This window comes from Petaurus breviceps, unplaced genomic scaffold (assembly GCF_028583685.1).
Source record: "Petaurus breviceps papuanus isolate PSGF00001 unplaced genomic scaffold, PetGlider_PUasm1.0 90763, whole genome shotgun sequence".
NCBI lineage: Eukaryota > Metazoa > Chordata > Mammalia > Diprotodontia > Petauridae > Petaurus > Petaurus breviceps.
Window position 1 is genome coordinate 2,092,406 of NW_027187340.1, and position 18,099 is coordinate 2,110,504.

The 18,099-nt window shown below is 38.4% G+C and overlaps 1 protein-coding gene across 1 annotated transcript in view; it reads right to left on the reverse strand.

Annotated features, from left to right (window-relative positions):
- The window catches only part of CIR1 (corepressor interacting with RBPJ, CIR1), a 41,449-nt gene extending 23,368 nt beyond the window's left edge, over positions 1 to 18,081 (reverse strand). The window contains exons 1-6 of the mRNA XM_069068431.1: positions 17,946 to 18,081; positions 14,511 to 14,605; positions 8,801 to 8,885; positions 7,887 to 7,951; positions 7,426 to 7,474; positions 6,104 to 6,221 (exon numbers count right to left, since the gene is read on the reverse strand). Coding sequence (XP_068924532.1) covers positions 6,104 to 6,221; positions 7,426 to 7,474; positions 7,887 to 7,951; positions 8,801 to 8,885; positions 14,511 to 14,605; positions 17,946 to 18,017 — 484 coding nt within the window. The 5' untranslated portion in view covers positions 18,018 to 18,081. The remainder of the gene's footprint in view (positions 1 to 6,103; positions 6,222 to 7,425; positions 7,475 to 7,886; positions 7,952 to 8,800; positions 8,886 to 14,510; positions 14,606 to 17,945) is intronic.
- Positions 18,082 to 18,099: the final 18 nt, after the last annotated feature.

Consider the following 18,099-nt stretch of genomic DNA (forward strand, 5'->3'; position numbering starts at 1 on the left):
CTAAGCAATTGGGGTTAAGTAACTTGCTCAAGGTTACACGGCCAGTTATTTCTGGGTGTGGTGCTGAGTATCTGAGCCCGGATTTGATCCAGGTCATCCCAACACTGGAGCCGGTACTCTTACTCGCTGTGCTACCTGGCCGCCCCGTATGTCTCTAACTTTTAAGGGTGACATCAAAGAAAAAGAGTCACATTCTTCTATAGTACTTGTCTTCTTGCCCCTTTCAGACAGACTCCTGAGCTGAATAAGAAATGTAGGTCTGGTCACTGGTACTTTTTATATAAATAAAAGATTGACTATTTTTAAAAAAGAAGATAGGCTATTTAAGTTGTTGTCTTTTAAACTTTAAACATAAATATGAACTGATGGTTGCTACCTATTCTGTTCAATTAAGTTAAAAAATGCTCAATCATGTATTTATATATACCATATTTAAGTCACTGGTAATTCCATAGTAATTCAGTGAGTTTGCCCTAGTTATATTCTGGAACTCCTTAGACCAACATTCTATTAGTTCTCCAGCACAGTAGCCATTAGGTTATATACTTTAATCAACAATGCCATAATTTCATCCATGAGTTCCTTCAACTCTCTCCCATACATTTGGTGTAGTATCTCCAGCTTATGAGTCTTAAAGGATAATTTGGGAAGGGGCCTATGCTTCCCTAACATCTTCCATAACGAGGAAAGACAAGGAAACTTGTGTTTTCTACCTCTGAATGTATCTATCAGACCACAACACATAAAAAGACTTTCTAATTCTCTAGCTGGTCCTAGTTATTCAGAAATCGGACAATTGTTCCAAGGAAAATGTAAGATCAAAAAGTTCCTTTTTGAAAATACCACTTCTGCCATGTCATTCATCTGCTCAACAATGAAATCTATTATTGGCTTTTCATTGTCTATCATATCAAGTCCAAATTCATCTGCCCAATTTTCATGCCCTCTACAATCTGGTTTCTATTCAATCTTATTTTGAAATACTACTTGATTCTATGTTCAAGTCAGGCCAGGCCTTTTATTGTTCTTAATGCAGGTAAGATTATACTTTACCACATCAGCTCCAATCTTAGAATCCCTTTTCACTTCTTTCTACATACATAAATCTTACCTACCTTTATAAAGACACCCTCAACACCCTTTTGATGAAATTATCTCCAACTATTCTAACCCTTTTACTATAATCAAAAGCTTCTATACTACATAATTTGGCATAGCTGTTTCAAATACCATCAGCTTTATAGCTGGTTATGTGTTTAGTTTAATACTTGACTGAGTAATGATATACAGTTCATCAAATACATAATCTTTAAACACATTTATAGTGAAGATTCAGCAAAAGTAATAAAATTTAACTAAGAAATCTGGTTCAGGGGGTGGCTAGGTGGCATAGTGAATAGAGCACCAGCCCTGGAGTCAGGAGGACCCGAGTTCAAATTTGGCCTCAGATACCTGACACACTTACCAGCCATGTGACCTTGAGCAAGTCACTTAACCCCAACTGCCCTTCCTCCCCCTTGGAAGGAAAGAGAAAGAAAGAAAGAAAGAAAGAAAGAAAGAAAGAAAGAAAGAAAGAAAGAAAGAAAGAAAGAAAGAAAGAAAGAAAGAAAGAAAGAAAGAAAGAAAGAAAGAAAGAAAGAAAGGAAGGAAGGAAGGAAGGAAGGAAGGAAGGAAGGAAGGAAGGAAGGAAGGAAGGAAGAAAAGGAAGGAAGGAAGGAAGAAACCTGGTTTAGATACATGGTTCACCTCACTAAATCATCTTGGATTTTTGAAATTTTTTTTTTCTTTTTGGAGGGGCAGTTGGGGTTAAGTGACTTGCCCAAGGTCACATGGCTAGGTTTGTGTGTGTGTGTGTTAAGTGTCTCAGGCTACATTTGAACTCAGGTCTTCCTGACTCCAGGGCCGGTGCTCTATTCACTGCACCAGGTTTTTGAAATCTTAACAGTTTAAAAAAAAGTTTATCTACCTTAAGGCAGAAGGATTTACTATAATTGCTAGCTGAAGAATAAACCCAGGACATTTGCTTCTTTTTCTTTCATAAGCTTCCAATCATGAAATGAAGCTAAGGTTGAGTTCTGAGACATTAAGCTTTACTTAGTGTCATAATCTAAAAAGAGCCTTATACAGAACAAATTTAGAATCACTAAAAATATAGTAATGATGACATCATCATACATTGTGCATCTACGTTAAGATAGGGACATGAGGTAAACTTTTTCTGCTATTGATTAATTCATTCAACAAATACTGAGTTGTAATTCTACTCCCTGTACTAAATGGTCTGTGTGTATGTGGGTTTGTGTGTGTGTGTGTGTGTATGTGTGTGTGTTAGTTAACAAAGATGTTTCTGCCCTCAAAGGATTTATAATCTAATAATGAGAACCATCACAGGATATTATTAAGGAATTACTATTTTTCTTCTATTTCTTTCATTTTGTGATGCAGACACAGGGTTATCTGAAGATTTTTCCAGAACCCTAAATGAAGTGATTGACTGATATGGCAAATAACACAGTCACTTCTATAGATTTTTCTGAAAGGCAATTAATTTATTTTATGGAACATAACTGAGACTGACCCACTATTTTGGGGATGTGTTAAATACAAATGTTACCTGAGGCCATTTGATCAAGATGATCTTAGCCAATCAATGGTATCTCTTCTAATTTTCATCAGATAAAATTTTGGATATTAGACCAAAATGACAACTGATTAGTTAGTCCAGGGGCTGTAGTGAAGATCTTGGGAGTCAGGAAAACCTGAATTCAAATTCTGCCTCAAATATTCCTTAGCTGTGTGATTCTGGCCACTTAAGTCACTTGACTTCTCTATCCCTCAGTTTCTTCAATTGTAAAATGGGAATACTATCACCTACCTCAAAGGTTGTTAGGATCAAATGAGTTAACATGTATACAGTACTGTACAAACCTTAAAGTGTTGTATAAACACTAGCTATTACTATCATCATCATCATCATCTGTTGCCTCATAAATAGCAGAAGAAATTTTAAATGGGCATTTGAAAAATCTTACTAAGAATCAGTTAGAAAAGATTATACTTATTGGACTGTCCTATTATACTTATTGGACTGTCCTAAAGTAAGTTTCTTAGTCATTACTGTTTCACATGTTTTAGTCTTGTATGTCAAAGTTCTATTTTCTTCTAAGAGTTTTCAGTGTATTAGCTATGCACCAGATTAGTACTCTTGCCAGGGTTGAGAGTATAAAATGACATTATAGATATAAAAATACTTAACAAAATATTTTAAAAACCACTATCATTATAATAAGAAATTTTGTTACTAGATTTTTAAAAAATTAAAAATTTTAAACTAAGGACTATCTCATCAGAGCTGTGACACTTTGCAAAGAGAGTCTCCTGTTCTTTCAGTTTATAGAAAGGCTTATGAGGATATAAAATAGAAGCATATACATTTGGGAGACCTTGTAGAGAATTTTCTTCATGCTTAGAGAAAAGTGAAAGATGAATGAACACACTACCTAATTCTAATGTTCCTCACAGTTAAATCCTATCAGCAGGTCCTTGTTAAACAGAGAGGATTACCATATTTACTTGAGCTCCTTCTCACCACTCTGAAGAGGAAATATTTTCTTTAAAAAAAATCTCTCTCAGAGTAATACTGTTTCTGATTGTCAACAGGACACCTCTGAATGCTTGCTAAGAGAAACAGAAATAATGCTATTTACTGAAAGCAAGAGAAAGAGTCCTTAACCACTATTCATACATCTTCAACTATTCTTACTAAGCCTTCAGAGGCCCTTCTGGGGAGAACTTTCAATTCTGGCTACAGTAGCTACTGGTGACACTGATCTAAATATCTACCTTAATGAATGGAACATCCCTACTTCAAAAGTCTACCAACAATCTTGAGAGTGCCCTTGGTTCATCCTGTCAGAAGCAGAAAACATTTTATGGGTGGAAGTGATTATCTTTGTGAGCACAGGATCGGGGAAAGCACAATGGCCCTGGAGTCAGAGGATATCTCTGACACTACTGGGTGAGAGTGAGTTACTCAGCTCTCCTGAGCCTTGACTCCCTTTGTCAGTACAATTATAAAGTTAAGATTGGATGACCTCTGAGGTTGCTTAAAGATTTAACTCTGATCCTGTGACTGATGGTAAAGCTTTTGAAGGCACACAAAAACATGAAATGAAAAGTGGCTGAAAACTTTTTTTTTAATTACAGAAAAAAGTTATTTACTTATCTTACCAAGTTTTCAGAGGACTTTATGTCTTTCTATATTGGCCCAATAGAGGGGGAATTATGGGGGAATAAAAGAAAAAAAAGGGAGGGGAATTATGAGGGGAAAAAGAAGAAAAAATGCAAAATTTTTTCTTCTTCTTCAAAAAAAACCCCAAATTACATGGTTTGAAATATTTAAAAATTAGAAAGGAAGCAATGCTGTTAACAAAAATAGCTAATTTTACCTAGTGCTTTCAAGTTTATAAAATATTCTATACACATCATCTCATCTGGTTGATCCTCATAGCACCCATGAGTAAACACTACAGGTGTTATCTACATTTTACAAATGAGGACACTGAGGCACAGAGAAGTTAAGTGACTTTCCCATGGAAATTCAGCTAGAGTAAGTGGTTTGAGAAGATCTGAACCCAAATGTCCATACTTCAAGCCAGGAAGTCTGTGGTCAGTCTTGCTGAGGGAACATCTATACCAAAAGACCAACACTCAGCACTGTCCTTCTAGTGTCCTCCTGTTACATAAGGAGTTAGACTCATAAAGGTCACTAGAAAATTAGGAATTCAATTTCCACTCCTATGGACTATGTTAAAGCTGATACTGAAGGACTATCATTTTAAACTCAAATCCCTGACGTAAGAAACAAGTGTCTTATGGCTGAATCTCTCTTGCTTGAAGAAGTAAGGAGCTGTAGGGAGAAGGTCCCGTTTACAGGCTAGATTGGAGTTATCTGTGCTTTGACTTAATTTTGGGGAGTGGAACTACATCCCTGGTCCTGGCCCTGAACTTCTGTTCTGAGTGTGGGGTCCAGAACACGGTTTAGCCCTCAGCTAGAGCAGCTCATGAATCTAGCATCAGAAGGTCTTGAGTTTGCATCCTGTCTCTGTGTGACCTTGGTAGTGTCATATAACTTCGCTGGGCTCTTTAAAATGAAAAGGGCTGGGCCAGATGACTTCTAAGATCCCTTTTATCTCCAGACTCACAATTCTATGTGTGTTGCTGCCTCTCACTGTGAGTAAGACACAGACATGGTTAGGTCTTCCCAGTTTTAATACTTTTTTGGTAAAATATATCAAGGCATAGAAAACTGCATTTAATAAAAGAACAAATATTATGCTTGGTAGGAAGGGGAAGAGGTGAAACAAAATCTGTTGATGCTTTTACTCTGACCTGACTCTGAACAACACAAATGTAATTCAGTCTATTCTGGTTAGGTTGCAATGACTACCTCTGGAGGTAAATTATGTTTCAATCAACAAGCGTTTATTAAATACCCCCTATAAGCCCCCCCCCCCCCCATTTAATGACAGTTTTACATACACAGCAGTACAATAGATAGAAGACTGTAATAAAAATAGCTGGCATTTAGATACCACTTTAAGGTTATTGGGTCACACATCTAGTAAGTGCCTGGGGCAGAATTTGAGCTCTAGTTTCCCTGACCTCAGTTTTAGCATTCTATCTATTTCACCAACCTAGCTGCCATGAAAAAAAAAAAGAGATGGCTGTGACTCTCATTTCTACCTACTTTCAGAAAGGAGTGAGAATATGAGAAATAACTATTTCAATCTCTTGGGTGTGTTCCTCCCCCTTTCCCCATTTTAATAAAACTAACAATGTTATAAGTGTGTCTAAGGATTAGGCCAATGAATGATTCTTGGTCCAGACAAATCAAATTTAATTTTATCAAATGATATCTGATAACTGGTTTTGACAATACAACATTTCTGATCTGGAGATACAACCTTAATTTTATTCTTGAATAAGTGATATATCAATCCAAATACAAAAAGGCAACCAAAAAAATATTTTATCTTCTTCCCCTAAACCCTGGATGAAAACCCAAATAAAAAAATAAAATAAATCTTTGTCCATTGCCTACCTGAGCCATCACTGGAAACTGAACTTGCATTGATTCCAGAAAGACCAAACAAAGGACATTCTCTATCAGTGTTGACATGACCCCATTTGTGACATTTAATGCACCTCACATTCCGTACCTAAAGAACCAGAGGTATTGTTATGATTACTGAATATTTTGCAGATTTTCTTGCTATCTTAACTTTATTCCTATGAAGCACTGAATTTAAATTAATTCTGAATGACAGATTTTAACCTATTTTAAAAGATCTCCAGGAAAAGAGATGTTATACCCGCTTTGGCAACTGCAATCCAGTGATGAACAACTTTAAATGTAAGGAAATTCTAATATCTAGCCTAAATTTTTAAAGGTGAAATTTAAGCCTATTTCTTTTTATCATCTTAAGTGGTAATAGAATGACTGCCTCTTTAATATGGCAATTATTAAGTTACCCCACAGCCTCAAATTATCCAGGCTCAATTCTTTATAGCTTTTCTGTGTTGTATGTAACAGCTCATTTTGGATCTAGAAGCCAGTCCCCAAGTAGGGGACAGATAAATTTTTTTAGTTTTCAAATTAATAGACAAAAACAAAAATATTATGGTGCTTTAAGGCAGGGAATGGCAAACTATTGCCCACAGACCAAATCCGGCCTGCTGCCTGTTTCTATATAGTTTGTGAGCCAAGGAGGTTTTATATTTTAAAAAATTAGTTCTCAAACTCAGATCAAGAGCCAAAACAGGCTCACTGAATATCTACAGAAACATCTGAAAGAATTCTATAGAAAGTCTCAAAAAAGAAGGGAAGACAACTATTAGGTTATTTCCAGGGTCCTATAGAGGGTGTGTTGTTAATCCCTTCCCCTTTCTTAAGTGTGTGGAGAGATCAGAGTCCAAGTTGGAGCTGGTGCAGGTTTGGCTCCTCTTGTTCTCCATAATGAATGGTGCTCTAGACTTCTTTTAGTTACTGTGACAGAAAAACATGAACACATATGAACAAAAAGCCAAAGCACACTTCCATAGCTTTAAGTAAAGCTGCACTCAAAATACTAAACATGATGACAAAATCTTAAGTACCCTGATGACCTAAAGACTCAGACTCAAGCCCATTTTTAGATCGTGACCAAAAAATCTCCACAGCTCTCAAGAGACCGAAAGCTTAAAGCAACACCTACTACATACACGCCACTATCTTGTCCATGTTTTACCACTACACTCATATTGTTTTTTTAACCTCTGAATTTTCTTTTGTTACTTCGCTGTACACTTTTGCTGAATGGAATAATTAAAGAACAATTTATAATATAAATAGTATTCTGACAAAATGAAATAGACTTCCTTTACCTGAATACCAAATGGCTGGTCTCTGATATTCATGTCATCCTTTGCATATCTATTAAGTAAAGAAAATGTACATATTGCAAAAACTTGAAATAATTCAGTCATCAGTTACAGTTAATCTGAAAAAGTTTTATAATTCATAGGTTATCACGTTATTTCATTTCAACAAGCAAAGAACTATAAAATCCACAATAAGCAACAATTCAGAAATGGAGAAGTAATTTTCAAAAGGCACTTCACAGTCATACCTACTATTAAGTTTGAATTTGCAATTCAGAATTTGCAGAATAAGCAGGTAAATTAAATAAGTTGCCAAGAGCATGCAGATCTGTCACATGAAAGTATTTTTTAAAAATCACCTTTTTTTTAAAGGAAGGGAAGAGGCAACAAAAGTAAAAAAGGGGAAAAGAACAAATAAATTTTATGATTTGCAAATTTTATTTAGAAAAGGTAACAGTTCTTACTTTTCTCGTGGGGCTCCTTTCTGCCATTCAAATTTGTATTCAGTCTCTCCTTTTGCATCATCTTGCTAAAAATATAAATATGACTCCTTAAAATTTCCATAAAATATGTTACAATCAATGATACATTTTATTGAATTTAAAGTAAATGAAAAATAGAAAATAGTATTTTACCTCTTTGTTTTCTTGATTGAATATCAAACACATGAAAAAGACAGGTTTAAGAACATTAATAATATAAACCATATACTATATTAATTCTATATGCAGTCATTTGTGACGTTATATTGCAATTCATAAAGATTTCAATTTCTTTTTTCCTTGCTTCCTCTTCTCAAAGAGTTAAATTTTAGAACAATAAAGAATTGAAAGCAATTTAAAATAAGACTACTGATAAGCATGTTAAATTTCTTGGTTTTAAACCTTCAGCACATCCATCAAACTGAAGTGGGAATATTATGTTTCCAATTTCTTCATGAGTTGTATTCAGTAATAAAGATATTTGCAAAAAAGGAAACATTAAATCTGTGTTCATCCTGAATTTTTCTTTTAAGAAAGACAAAATTAAGTATTAGGCAATACAAATATTTATATTTTTTAAATCTTCCCTTATCTATCAGTTACTTAATTATCTTCATAGAAGTACAATACCATTGGGGCGGCTAGGTGGTGCAGTGTGTAGAGCACCAGCCCTGGAGTCCGGAGGACCTGAGTTCAAATTCAGCCTCATACACTTAACACAAAAACTAGCCGTGTGACCTTGGGCAAGTCACTTAATCCCAATTGCCCTCCAAAAAAGTAAAAAAAAAAAGTACAATACCATTAAAAAGAGCAATTATCCTTAATATGTGATACAACACTCCTCAATTATTAATGGGACCCCTCCCTTACCCAAGACTTTTAAAAAATAAAGCAACCATGCTTTTACCTTTTTTAGCTCCTGGTGGGGCTTCATACATAAAATTAAGGCCATTCTTTACACGTTCATCACCCATAAGCAACCTAAGTGAAAGAAGACATGGGTCTGAAAATTATGCAAAGAACAAAATGCATTCTAAAGAATAATTCTTCAGTGAATAGAGCACCAGCCCAAAACTAGCTGTGTGCCCTTGGGCAAGTCACTTAACCCCAATTGCCCTACCTTCCCCCCTCTAAAAAAGAAAAAGAATAATTCTTCCTAAAAGCAGAACCTGTAGATGCTGACACAAAACTTCTTTAGTGAGACATCTATAACTTTTACTTCACAAATAGCAAGTATACTTTATATTTCTGCATGTAAATTTAAAAAGCTTCACATAACCTCTAGCACAAAATGTCTGACTAACAAATTACACAATGTTTAAGGAGGAGTTTCACCCCTACACTGAAAGCCCCAGGCACATGATTTGCTGAAAGAAAAGAGAGGACTACCTTTGCCCCCAGAGACTTTTCTTCAGTTTATGAAGTACTAAAGAAAAGCAACAGGACTTCAAAAATGTCACTATTGCATATTTTATAATATGCAGAACTGAGTTCAATTTACACAATTATTAAATGTCTACTATGTATAAAGCAGCCATGGTAGATTAAATAATACTACCACACTACATTCCTTACTATGTTTTCCTTCTATCCCAAATTAGTTGATGACTGCTTAAAGCATCATGTAATAACTTGAAATAAATATGGTGAATATCTCTATTCAGTCAAAAATGAGCAACAGGTTTTTTTGGTCTTTCTTGGAGGCAGGAAGGCAGGGCAATTCGGGGTTAAGTGACTTGCCCAAGGTCACACAGCTAGTAAGTATAGTGTCTGAGGCTGGATTTGAACTCAGGTCCTCCTGACTCCAGGGGCAGTGCTCTATTCACTGTGCCACCTAGCTGCCCCAATGAGCAACAGTATTAAAAGTCAAAGTCAAAATGATGGTATTAAATGATTTTGAGACCTATGCGTCAAGTTAAAGACTTTGGTAGACTTCACCTGCATCAGCTATGCTACAAAGATAAGGAAAATGATTTCATGTTATAGTCCAAATCAGTTTTTTCAAACTGTATTCTCTGGAACCCTAGGGTACAGTGAAGTGATCCAAGAAGTTCCACAAAGAAAATGTCCTAACAGAGTATAGGTACTCATAGCAAAACTTTCCACTTTATTGCTTATATCAGCCATTCACAATGTACGCCTTTAGTCAATGTGGAAAACAATCAGAGACTGAGTGAAATTGGTAAAGAATGGATTCTTATTGGCCTGGAGTCCAGCACTACATGCATATGCCAATTTATGCCATGTAACAGTGTTTGTAGTGTAGTGTGTGTAAAATAATTTTTATACCTTTGGGAGAGGAAGCCTAGTATCATATAAAGAGTACCGGACTTAGAGTCACTCAAGACCTAAGCTGAATCCTGCCTCTGACGCTTACTAGTCGATGAGCACAGACAAGTCACTAAGCCTCTTAGAGCCTCAGTTTCTCATCTGTAAAATGGGGTTGATAAACCTGTAGTACTTATCTTACAGGATTTCTGTGATGGACATATGTGACCACGTATGTAAGAATATTTTCTTTTTTTTTCTTTATTTCTCTCTATTTTTTTTAATGCTTTATTAACTTCTGAGTTACATTATTCGTTTCCACCAGATTTTGAGTTACAAATTTTCTCCCTGTTTTACCCCTACCCACCGCCCCAAAATAGCAGTCCCACAGGATATCCCTCCTCCAATCTGTTCTCTCCCATATTTTCTCCCATACCCCTTTCGACTTTTCCAGTGGATCTCTATGCCTCAGTGCCTGTATATCTTATTTCCCAATTACATGTAAGATGGTATTAATAATAGTATATATACACACACATATATTCATATAAATATTTGAATATTTGATTTTAAGACTTTCAATTCCAGATTCATTCTCTTCCTTCTTTGTCACCCACTCTTACTGGGAAGATAAGCAGTTCAATATAGGTTGTACATGTGTGGCTAATGCAAAACAATAACATACCGTGTTTCCCCGATAATAAGACCTATCCCGAAAATAAGCCCTCCCCTTACTGTGCAAGATTCCTCTAAAATAAGCCCTCCCCCGAAAATAAGCCCTATTGAGATTGCTACTGTAGTGAAGGTGATCTCCTGGGCTACACGCTACATTACGGTACCCTCTGTATGCACCGTACCCCCCCCCCCCATGAAACGCACGCCGCGCTCTGAGCTGCATCCAATCAGAGCTGCAGCAGTGAGTGCGTCATTCTGTTCTTCCCCAGTGATTTGCTTATTGAATAAAGGTACATTTTTTTGTTCACATTTACCTGTTTATTAAAATTGCTGTCAATGTTCATTAAAATAAGCCCTCCCCTGAAAATAAGCCCTCTGGTGTTTTTCTGTCCAAAAAAAATAAGACAGTGTCTTATTATCGGGAAAACACGGTAGTAGATATATTGTAAAAGACTGACTATATCTCCCTCCCTCCTATCCCACCTCCCACTTGTTCTATTCTCTACTTTAATCCCGTCCCTTTTCAAAAGTGGGTGCTTCCAACTTCCCTCCCCCCCAGCCTGCCCTCCCTTCCATCATACCCCCCTCATCCCCTTTCCCCCCCTACTCTCCCGAAGGGTGAGATACCCTATTTAGTGTGTATTTCACTCCCTCCTCAAGCCAAATTCAATGGGAATAAGGTTGACCCATTCCCTTTTGCCTTCCTATTCTTCCCCTCCATTGTAACCATTTTCCCTTGCCTCTTCTGTATGAGATAGTTTACCCCAATCTGTCTCTCTCCATCTCCTCTCATTATATTCCTCTCACCTCTTAATTTCACCTTTTAAGTATCATGCCTTCCTGTTAAATTGGTCCTGTGCCCTCTATGTATACCTGTATACATATATACACACACATTCACATATGTATTCATATGCCCATATACCTCCACATAGACATATACACACACACACACACATATTTCTAATCCCTTCAACTACTGAGAAAAGTTTATAAGTTACAATTATTGTTTTTCTATGTAGGAGTGTTAATAGTTCAACTCTGGTAAGTTCCTTATGATTTCTTTTCCCTGTTTACCTTCTCATGCTTCTCTTGATTCTTGTATCTGAATATCATATTTTCTATTCAACTCTTTGTTTTTTCAGCAAGAAAGCTTGAAAGTCCTCTATTCCACTGAATGACCATATTTTCCCCTGAAACATGATACTCAGTTTTGACTCTTGGTTTTAATCCCAGATCCTTTGACCTCCAGAATATCATATTCCAAGCCTTTCAGTCCCTCAGTGTAGAAGCTGCCAGATCCTGGGTTATCCTGATTGTTTCCACAATATTCAAATTGTTTCTTCCTGGCTGCTTATAATATTCTCTCCTTAATCTGGGAATTCCGGAACCTGGCTATAATATTCCTAGGAGTTTTCTTTTGGGGATCTTTTTCAGGAGGTGATCGGTGGATTCTTTCAACCTCTATTTTGCCCTCTGGTTCTAAAACATCAGGGCAGTTTTCTTTGAGAACTTCCTAGAGGATGATTTCTAGGTTCTTACTTTGATCATGGCTCTCAGGCAGTCCAATAATTTTTAAATGATCTCTCCTGGATCTATTTTCCACGTCAGTGGTTTTTCCCATGAGATATTTCACATTTCCTTCTATTCTTTCATTTGTTTGGATCTGTTTAACAGCATCTTGATTTCTCATAAAGCTATTAGCTTCCATTTGCTCCAATCTAATTCTGAAGCAATGATTCTCCTCATTGGCCTTTTGAGATTCTTTTTCCATCTGGCAAATTCAGCTTTTTAAGGGCTTCTTCTCTTCATTGCCTTTTTGAGCCTCTTCTGCCATTTGAGTCAGACTCTCACTTCATAATTTTCTTGCATCGTTCTCATTTCTCTTCCTAATTTTTCCTCCACTTCTCTTATCTGCTTCTTAAGGTCCTCCATGGCCTGTAACCAGCTTGTATTTTCCTTTGAAGCTTTTGGTGCAGGAGTTCCTGACTTCACTGTCTTCCTCCTGTTCCATACTTTGTTCCTTTTTGTCCCCCATATAGGAGTGTAATGTTGGAATCTTCTGTCTGCTTTGTTTCCTTTGCCTGCTCATTTTGCCACTCAATTACTCGACTTTTGGGCTTTTTGCCACAGTAGGACTCTGCCACCAGACAGGGGAGCTTTCGACCCAAACACTGGGGTTTTCTCAGCTGCCTGAGGCATTAGATGGATGCCCTCTCTGAGATCTCCACACGCTCTGGCAAGCTGGACACACACCCCAGGACCTCCACCCTAGACTGCAATCCAGATCCAAGCAGGTTAAAGCAAGAGCGATGACCCCTCAGACTGGTGCTTGGTCCCCCTACACTCTGCAGGCCAGGAGCTGAAGTTGCCACATGGCACTGGCTGGCTGTGCTGGCGTCTCAGCGGCTTCTGGCCCCGGGGGTAAAAGCCACGTACTCCCACTTACTGGTCCCAAAGTCCAGACTGCACTGAACTCTCACTTGGTCCTTCACATCTATGTGTTGATAAATCTGGAAACGGCCACTGCTGCTGCTGATCTGGAGTCCTTCTGGCCAGTGGCTGGTCAGGACCACCCTGGGGCTAAAGCCTCAGTGTGGGGCTGGGCTCAGCTCCCAGAGCACTGAACTGGATTCCTGCTGGCCTGTTGGGCTGTCCTCAGCGGGAGTTTAGCTTCTCTGTGTCATTTTGTGGGTTCTGCAGCTCCAAAATTTGTTTAGAGTCCCATTTTTACATGGATTGGAGAAGGTGGAAGCCGGAGCCATGGGAAGGTCGTGCTTCTACTCAGCCATCTTGGCTCCGCTGTAAGAATACTTTCTTAACTTTAAGGTGTTATAGAGATTTCAGCTATTAACATTCATTTATACTTTCAGGATTTAAATATACACATATCCACATATACCAATGCCTATTATAGGACTGGATTTTTTTGTTGTTTTGGGGTATGAGCTTGCATTGATTTCATAGGTGTGGAGCAGGGGTGGGGAACCTGCAGTCTTGAGGGCATATGTGGCTCTCTAGGTCCCCAGGGATTTATTCTGTTAGGTGTGGCAGTCAAAGGGTAGCAATTGAGGACCTAGAGGGTCATGGCCTAGAGGCCACAGGTTCCTCACCACCTCCCCCCAACCCAGCAAGTTATGTGATAAATCCAGGTTATCTACATTTTGAAAATGGCCTTCAGTTAACTACACCATGCTTCTTCTTTCACATTGTCCAAAATGGATAATTAGGTAAAACTAAGACGTCATAACAGGAAAAGATCCAATTGTAAAACATTTAAAAATCACAGCTCTAAAGACTAAATTATGATTTGAGTGCTATTGTGTAATAACTCCATGTGATCAAAACCGCTAATTTTTAGTGTAAAGATCGTCTAAAAATGATTTGTTCAAAAAGAATAACTGGACCATTCAGAAAATGTTTTCTGGAACACAGGAATATTTTTCTAACTCCAAGTTCTGAATCAGCCAAGATACTAATTTTGAAGGAACATATGTATTGGAATTGCAGTTTCCAACACTGCTTGCATAGAGTTAGTAGTTCCCTGACTCAGAAAGACCTCTCACAAGCTATAGATACAGTATGTTGGAAGGTGATTTTTGTCACTTAAGCATTTTAGCTCTTTTCTAACTTAAAAAAAGAGACAATTATGCCATTTCTCACCTATTATCATATGATTCTTGTTCCTTAAGGTACTGTTGCATTAATTCCTCTTGTTTCTTCTTATCATATGATATTTTCTGTTCAGCCATCCATACCTTATTAATAAAGAAAAACATTAAACTTAGTTTTAAATTTAAGTTTCTCTTTTACAAAAAAAAAAAAAACAAATGATTAAATTCTATTATTTATATCAGTTTCCTCAAATAAAGACATACGCAGATGTTTCTTCCCACTGCAGCCCCAGAAGATTATTCCAGGGGAGTGCAGGCTCTGGCAGGTCCTATAACAGCAGAAAGAACATGTACTTGGCAATGAATTATTTATTTGTTTGAGAATGATCCTTGTGAAGTTCGGAGAGGGTCTTCCTGAGAGCTGGCTACCAAATAATAAATATTTTTCGGCCACAGCCAACTCATTCCAAGCCAGGGAAGGGTTGTGATCTCCACTGTTGGAGGGAGCATCCACATGGATGAAATTACCAATCTTTTGGAATACTAGGGGAAAAAAAAGCCTTACTCTACAACAGATTTGTGAGTCATTAACAGGAAACTTTTCATAATGGATAAAAGGCTGGCTGGGGTCACAAAGACATGGGTTCAAGTACAAGTCACAGATACATTATGGTTTCGACCCAGGGCAAATCACTTAACCTCTTGGTGGCCCCAGGCAGATCTCTTAAGATTTTTTTAAGTTGCCAAGGAGATTCTGTTCTTCAATAGAGGAAATTTCCTCACCAGGAGTTTCCTTTAGTAATAAAATCACAAATCTAGTACACACAAAGCCCAGATTCCAGGAAAAATATTTCCATTGAGTTCTTGTGATGGGTGAAGAATGACATTATCATCATTGAGAGGTCCAAGAGGTTAAATCTTGGTCTTTATTAGGTGTAAACATAGGGCCAGAGATCAGAAAAATAACTCTGATTAGGATTCTAATAAAGTTTATGTAATTTTCTTTTGCTTTTTTTTTTGGAAATTTATGTAATTTTCAATTACATCAGAGAGACAGTGGAATAATTTTTGATCATACACCCATGAAGAGGAGGCAATCTCTTGGGAATCCCCTCCACCCCCCACCACAACAAGTTAGGGGTCTACCTGACAGGGTACAGGCTCTAGAAATTCCCTTGAACTCTCCTTGAAATTTCCTATTTGATCAAGTCTCTGGTGTTTGCCAGAGGTTATAATCCTCTCAACTGGCTTTTCCTTGTAGATGCCCAATCTCCCAATTCTATTTCTCCTCACCTATCCCAGCCCTTCATTGTTACCTCCAGATCTTCTCCAACTACTTCCCACTCTTGATCCTATCTGGACCCCATTCTCTTGGTCCAGGTGGTTGACCTCCAGTCATCCCAGACTACTTGGCCACACCTAGATTCCTCCCATAGTCTTTTTGTATATAAGATTCACCTGGTTTCCATTAAAGCGTTCAGATTCAATCTGGACCATTCATCAATACAAGCCTCACCAAGGCTGAGATTCCTTAAGAGTCTAGTCAATAGGACAGATTTTTAGCACGCCCATCTTTTTATTGGTGTTGTAATAAACTTTGTTTTTCTTTGGCTGAAAGCAGGAGCTGGTTGAATTCATTTGGGCAGGACCAGCATGTTGCTATTTCAGGGTCCCAGCACCCCTAACCTCAATGTATCTATAAACAAAGGTGAACTGCATATCAAAGCTATGCCTCATAAGATTTATTCTTACAAGGCAATATTTATGGGTAATAGACAGGGGTTTACAACAAAAAGGTAGCTACAGTGTCAGAGCAGATTGGGATCCTTCCATAAACAAATTAAAATCTCTCAGGCCTCCCTCTAGGCTTCTAATTTCAGGAATGTCTGGGATCCTTTAGTGAATTTTAACATTCCAAGGGAAAAAGGTTTCTGTCATCCAAGAAAACTCCTCAACAGAGGCAGCCCTGGACCCTAAATAATAAAGACTTAATAAAAAGGTATCAAGAATTAGTAATAAAAGAAAATAAAAAATGATCACAACAGGCCCTGTTAAATCCTATAGTCATTCAATACTGCTCACCTTTAAGCCAAGATTAGGAGGCCCTAACAATTCTCCCAATCATCCAGGCTCATATGGCTGTAGGGCATCTATGACTTCCCTTTTTCTACATGTCTACTCACCTGCCAAGTCCTGTTGATCATACCCCTTCCATTTCATATTAGTAGCTTCCTCTGAACTCACAACACAACCACTCCAGTTAAGGCCCTAATCTATTCAGCCTCCCCATCAGTTTTCCTGTTTCCAGTCTCTTCTGTTCCAGACCATATTTCACATCATAATTAAGTAATCTTCCTAAAGCACTATTCCAATATCTCTTCTCTATTCACAAAACTTTATTAATGGCTCTCCACTGCTCACTAAATAAAATAAAAATTCTAGATCCTGGCATACAAAGAGCCTAGAGGAAAGAGACTACTTCTGATGAAGAGAAGCAAAGGCTTCATGGAGGAGGTAGCATGGCCCTTGAAGGAAGAGTAGAAATTTCCTAAGGTAGGTAGATGAGGAAGAGAAAGGAGAATTCTAAAGAGGAAAACCGGTGATGAAAGGATTTCAGGGTACACAAACAACCAAACCTTAAAAGAACAGGTTTCTGCGGGGCTTCGAAATGTCAATTAAAACCCAGATTTGTGAATTGACAGGGAGAAAAACCTTCTATGCCCACTCAAATTTGGGGTATATAAACCCAAATGATTTTTCCACTACATTACTGATTCCTCTACTAAAAGCGTTAAGCGCAATAGCAGCATTATTTCTGTATGCTGTTTCTGCTATCTGTATTGCTCCAAATAAGTCTGCTCTGAATAAAGGACAAGACAAAACAAAATCCAACAACCACCTTGGCTTAGGTTAGGAGGTGGGCTCAGAATGCTGGATGTTGGCAATCCCAATACCCTGAGGATATCTGAGAATTCATAGACAGTGCTCCTGATTCCCCCCCCCCCCCCTCCAGGCAGGATAATCTACAAGAGGAAGGGGCAAAGGACAGGGAGGACAAGGGGGTACCAATAATGAATCGTTGAAGCATCTGTATTCTAGACCGAGCCATAACAAGAGGCTCAATTAAATGCACCATCAGCTTCCTTGGGGACGGAGTAAATTAATGCACAGGCTCAGGATCTTTACTGAAAACCTGGACTGTCACTAAGTACTCTTAAGAGAGGTTCCGAAACAACTCAGTAAACAGAACAGCATCTACAGGACTCCCCGGGGGGAGGAGTGGACAATTATCAAGAGCTCCCCGAGGCCACCCCGACCTGCCGCGCAGCCTCCGCCGCGTCTCCAGACCCGCTCCCCCGGCGGTGGCGGCGGCATCGCGGGACGCTCTTGGTCAGCCGAGGCTGGGGAGCGTCCTCGCCTCTGGCCGGCTCGAACGCCGTGCCCTGCCCACCCCCCGCACTTCCCCTGCGCCGGCCCTTCTTACTTTCTTGATGTTGGACTTGGACGCTGGATGGAAGTCCTTCTTGCACATGAAGTTAGCGAATGATTTCCCCATGTTTTAGCTGGACGAAGCGAACAGCTCCCAACATCAACAACCTCCCACTACCGAACCGGAACTGCTCCGGCGCACAGAGGTA